We start from the raw sequence: 5,946 nt of genomic DNA, 5'->3' as shown, positions 1-5,946 counted from the left end.
CCGTAAATTATCAAATACGTAATAAAAAGAGAACATTTTATCCGATTTTCTAATTTAAATTTGTCAGAAATTTTATATTTTTTATTACAACTAAAATATAACGAATTTGATCTTAAAATTTTGTATATAATAGAAGTAGGATGGGAAAATATGTATGATTTTTTTTAGAATTTTTTGTGAACTTTGTTAGTTCATGTGCATTATATGTACCCTATCAGCTCATGTACATCTCAATGCATTGCATTACCTTTTCTCGATGATGGAAAAAATGATCTCTAGTTCAAAAAGGAAAAAAAACGTTCAGGCGGCCAGCCTGAGACACATATCGCAGTGACAGAGAAGAGATCAATTGTGATTCTCTTTATTTAATGTAAGAACACACATACTGCATCCCCAAAAGTCATTGCCTTTTGAGATAAATGTTACATTAGCAAACAAACAATAACATCGATAGGCATAGCGCAGCACACACACACCGTCTCGTTGAGCTTAGTTTATTTAATTCCATGCATGCATCCTTATCCAAGCATACTAGCTTGTTTAGATCACATCACCGGGTAGTAGGGCTCTATGGCGATGGCGCACATGCCCTCCCGAGCCCTGACACGCCTCGCCATCCGCACGTAGCCATTCTCTCCCCATCTCTGACCCCACGAGTTCTTGACGATCCAGTACTTGCGGCCGCCGCCGCTGTCGCTGCCGGCTGATCCGTACCCGACCACCGTGACGGCGTGGTTGACGGTGGTGGTGTTGCAGGGGCCCGAGAAGACCCCGCGCTTGTAGAACTGGAAGGCCCTGCTCGCGTCGATGACCACGGCGACCGGGCGTCCCGCCACGGCGCGCTCCAGCTCGGCCTCGTTTTTGCGCTGCACCGCCTGGTAGCCACGGATCCTGGCCGCGTGGTGACCAAGCTTGCCGCTCATGCATTGTCTCTGGCTGCCCACGTACGGGTAGTCCGACTCGGTGGTCAGGCCGCCGTTGCGGGTGACCCACTCCATGGCGGATCTAGGGTAACCGCCACGGCAGCCGTGGTCGTTCCCCCCACGGTCGCAGTCCACGATCTCTTGCTCCGACAGGGACACCAGACGACCTGTCTTTATCTGGTGCACACCTTCGATGGACGCCACCGTTGCAAACGCCCAGCAAGAGCCTGCACGCATGCAAGGATGATGAGCAAATCTTTTACATATGCATGGGTCATAAATAGATGCATGACATTCCCTTCGTTTTTTTCATTTCTAAGACAGAAACAAACATCAAGACCCAAACTTTACCGCATTGTTGCTGGTTCTTGACCGGCGTCACTGCTCCCTTGGTCCTCCAGTCCACACTGTTGGGAGCCTCGCCGGTGTTGTCGCCGTTGGACATGCCTGCTGTGCTCATGGTGCCGACGATCGGTGGCATGGCCTCAGCTGCAGGGGGCTGCTCGTCGAGCTTCATAAGATATGTGTCCTTGAACTCCTCCTCGGTGAGGTCGGTGAATTGGTTCTCACCGAGCTCATACGAGCTCCCGGTCGACAGCTGGTTCATGGTCTTGATGAACCGGAGGTTCTCGCTGTAGACCATGAAGCGTTGCTGGAATTCCTCTGGGGTCGCATAGGTGCGGTTGTATTCAGCCTGCCAGGCTTTGAACCGCTCCAGCAAGGGTATGGCTATGGTATCATCACTGAACGCCGTGCCTGCAAGGAGAAGGCTGCAGGCGAACAGCATGACAAGAGCTAGCGAAGCTGAGGCGGTAGCCATGGTCATGTTATGGTGGATGCGATGACTAGTGCAACTGCTGTCTTGTGAGCTAGCTAGTAGTGTGAGTGGGTTTATATAGTGCATGGTGATGCACGGATGTAGTACTAGTACTGATGCTGCATGATATGACTAGCTAGCTAGGTGTGTACGTATGAGGAAGGGAAAAACAATAGCGTACCTTCCATGTACTTAAGCCCTGTTTGTTTCAACTTATAGATTATATAATATAAATTATAATCTAGATTATATAATTTGGATTATTTGCTCTGGATTAAATAAGCTAGGTGTTACTGTTTGTTAGCTCAGATTATTTAGACTCGGCTTATTATTCATATGCATACAAATACAATAATACCCTTGGTTGTTTTAATTGTCTGGTGGGTGAGAACGCTTATGGATAGGTGGATGGCAATTGGAAGTAATTTTAATCAACTTACCATAGGTAGTAGGTCTTTCATAAAAAATAATCTGAAATAAGCACCCTTTGATGAGCTTATAGGATTATCATAATTTCAAGTGCTAGATTATATAATCTTATCAGATAAGTTGCTTGTTTGTTTCCTCACTAGCTTATTTATATTGGATTATATAATCTATATAGATTATAATCCCAAACAAACAGGGCCTTAGTACTTATTAGACAAAGGTTCTTTTCTTCATAAAAAATACGGGAGCAAATAAAGGAAATAAGGAGCTCTCTACTGGCTGCTTGTTAGGCAAGTGACCTAACGTCTTTCGTCCTTCGTCTGGGTGTTATCTCAATCATCACGTGCATGAGTGTGAATATTCACATGCATGGTGATACAGGAGAGTTTGCCAAGTGCCAACTCAAACACATAGCAAGGGCCCTGTTTTTTATAGCTTTTTCAGCTTCTAGCCACCAGAAACTATTGTAGGTTGTCAAACCTCCAGCTTTTCAGCCCACTTCTATGAGATCAATTTAGTCAATACTGTCCAAAATCAACGTGAACACAAAATCAGCCGAGTCATTGCGATAACAGGAAACCGTCACTTTCTACATCCTAAACCCTATGGACTCTTATTTTTCTCAATACGTAATCTCCACGATACTCAGATTCTCTGTACAACCAAACTCTCTCCACACAGCCAGATAATCAGAAAAGCTCCTCAGAAAAAAACTGAATCAAACAGGCCCAAGATAAAGCCATCCTACCCTATAGAGTTGGATCGGGCAATAATCCGTTTATTTTGTTCGGTTATTTTGGTACGAAGAAACTTCGGTATACAAATGAAGATGATCTTTGTTTGAGGCATCACTCCATTCAAGATGAGGTGGTGCATCATAAGTCTATTTCTCAAATTTGGTGGGATGATCTCATTCCTCATGTTAGTACTAATTAACTATGAGTAATGAGGTGATGATGGATCAACTCTTTCCATTCCACGAACCGAACAGTGAGGAGATAACGGACTAGCTTATTCCTTAAACCAAACACCGTATAACAGGACCGTACGTTTGATGCATTGTTTCATGAAACCGAGGGATATATAAAAATTGATATTGATACCGAAAATCAAAGAAACCGGAGGTTTAGTTTGGTTTTGGTGCGGTTCGGTTCGTGGTATAGAGATTAGGATGCAGACCGTATATAGTACATGAAACACAACCATAGGATTTAGGATTTCCACCGAGGTGATTTGGTTACATCACAAGAATATATATATATATATATATATATATATATATATATATATATATATATATATATATATATATATATATAGTGATCGTTCCTAGTTGTTTGGTCCTTCTTTTATCGAGAGATGAAACAATGTAGTTGCTCATTTCGGATTAAAGCCAACTGTTTAGACTACTGTAGTTAGAGGTGGCAATGGATCATGGCCCTAATACTTGCTTCACAAATCAACAAAGCCCTTAATTTTGTTAGTTCAAAATTGTATTGTTTTATGATCTGGCCCTAACTTGACTCGATCCTTAAATTTGCTAGGCTAAATTAAATGGCTCGTTACCACCCCTAACTGTAGTTGTAATTCATACAGACAAAATTACTGTAGAAACTGTAAAAACCAGTACGGATTTTCTTCTTCTGCACTTGATGCGACATAACTGGTGATGTACAGCTGTACAGATGCTGATGAACTGTATGTACTGTGAGCAAGAAAAAACCATGTTGAGATCGTGAGTACTTGCCTATACTTGGTACTTGGGCTAATAAAGATTCTTCAAGAAAAACTAGGTCAGTGCCCGTACGTTACAACGGGAACATATAATATCTTAATGACTTATATATACAAATGTGTGTTATACTGTTATGAGATGGAGAACGACATGCACGAGCCGTCCGGGATGACGTCGAAGAGAAACTCGGGCCTATGACGCACGACCACTCACCTATTAGTGTAGTATATAAGATTTAACAAGAAAATTTAATGGCAAAAATTCAAAAATGATCTTTCATAGAACGTCATAGTTTAGATATTCAAATCAATAAATATAAAATAAACATAAGCATAAATGTCTATTTAATCTAATTTTTTCCATAATAGGCTGAGGTACACTTGTATATTTCTAGGAATGTTAAATCGCGAGGGGAACGAAATGGGAATGGCGGACGCATGAACGTGGAGAGGGCGACGCACGAAACCGCTACCAGAGGTCAACATCAGCGGTTGGGAGAAGACTCAGAGCATCCCTAACGACGCGGGTGGGCCGCGGGCAGAGGTGGTTGCGGCTGGTGGAGCGAGGATTGCGCGCGATTGATTCAGAGCTCGGAGGTTGCTGGGCGGCGGTCAGCTTCGGGCCCATGCGACCGGACGATCCAGATTGATCAAAGGCAGAACGACAGAACCAGAGAGGCAGACTACCCTTGTAGTCTTAACAAGTAGTAGAGAAAAATATGTGCGGTCTTAGTGATATCCAGAGCAGCTCCATGAATTTTCTGTAATCGTGTAATCATATATCCATCAGAGAAATTATACAATGAGTCAGTGACATCATTTTTGCAGGAGTAATGTTGCAAGATGCAAGAGTTTAAAACGAACACCACTACCTCGTATTAATATGATAAGAGCATGCTGAAAAATATATGAAGATACATGAGTAGGAAGCTCGTTTCAATGAAGGATTTCCAATATTCTGTATATCAGCCCATTTGAAATTGCTAAAGGATATGTAAGTAATCTGAGCATAATATGAGAGGTAACAAATTTAATTTAATAATTAATGTGTCAATAGATGAGTACCCGTGTGTTGCAATGAAAACATATAATATCACAATAACTTATATACAAATGAGTGTTATATTGTTATGAGATGGAGAACGACATTCGCGAGCCGTCCGGGATGGCATCAGAGCGAAACTCAGGCCGCAGTCGAGCGCGTCGGCCTCGTGGCGTGAGGTCGCTCATCTGGGTGGCGCACGAGGTAGAGGGGACATTCTTTGAAGCGCCCCGATCCTTTGGGACTCAAATTTGATTCAATTACTAGTCCCAGGAGGCTAGTAACCACATTCCTTACTTCAAATAGTACAGAGTTCGAATAAATGTTATTACAATACCAGAGTACAAGCTCGAGAGAGCTAGAAATACAAAGCGCAGTAGAAGATAAACTAGCCCAAGCCACAGGCAGAACTGGGTGAAGACACAGCCCCCTCAATCAAGCATAGCAGAAAAGAAGTCTTCAGCTGCTGAAAAACATAAATAAATCTGGGTGAATACACTAGGTATTCTGCAAGCCCACCCCGCTCCTGTAAAGAGAAAGGGACCTATATCATACATGCTTTATATGGTGGAGTTGAAGTCACTCTTCATTTTCTCAGAGAAAGACTGTGCTTTTTAGGGTTTTCCCGAAGAAATAGAAATAACACGTTGCTTAACCACCACTGAGCTTCCCGCTCCCATGGCACCATTTTCTCTTCCAAAGACACACTCACACATTTCCCTGTTCATGAAGGTTTTAAAAACACTAATTGTCATACCACGCCAGACTCGTCCATTCCAGTGGACACGGACTATTCGAATAGGTTTGAACTCTGCGCAGAGGGGTACACTTTACCCACTAGTCCGGCTCTGCGATCTCATGGCCAATGAGATCCGAATCCGAATCTCTTTCCTTCCTCGCACGTCCTAACCTTAACGGTTATGCCGGAAGGAGTCAGGCCACCGTCATGTCCAAACCGAACAAAATATTCCCCCTCCTTATCCTCTCGGTGCTCCCCAGCC

General features: G+C 43.1%; 1 protein-coding gene across 1 annotated transcript; it reads right to left on the bottom strand.

Moving 5' to 3' along the window:
- Positions 1-341: 341 nt before the first annotated feature.
- LOC103639759 (ervatamin-B) lies at positions 342-1,783 on the bottom strand. The gene is made up of 2 exons (XM_008662477.2): positions 1,275-1,783; positions 342-1,150 (listed from the first exon to the last, which is right to left on the bottom strand). Exons 1-2 carry the CDS (start codon positions 1,747-1,749, stop codon positions 546-548), a joined length of 1,080 nt encoding a protein of 359 aa, XP_008660699.2. The 5' UTR covers positions 1,750-1,783; the 3' UTR covers positions 342-545.
- Between the last annotated feature and the right edge of the window lie 4,163 nt (positions 1,784-5,946).

This window comes from Zea mays, chromosome 9 (assembly GCF_902167145.1).
Source record: "Zea mays cultivar B73 chromosome 9, Zm-B73-REFERENCE-NAM-5.0, whole genome shotgun sequence".
Taxonomy (NCBI): domain Eukaryota; kingdom Viridiplantae; phylum Streptophyta; class Magnoliopsida; order Poales; family Poaceae; genus Zea; species Zea mays.
This window is presented reverse-complemented; position numbering and strand designations above follow the sequence as displayed.

Bases quoted from the DNA above. Each gene is read 5' to 3' on its own strand.
- LOC103639759 (XM_008662477.2), bottom strand. From the start codon at position 1,749: ATGACCATGGCTACCGCCTCAGCTTCGCTAGCTCTTGTCATGCTGTTC. The intron at 1,151-1,274 runs GTAAAGTTTGGG...GCATGCGTGCAG, and splicing joins CAAGAACCAGCAACAATGCG to GCTCTTGCTGGGCGTTTGCA.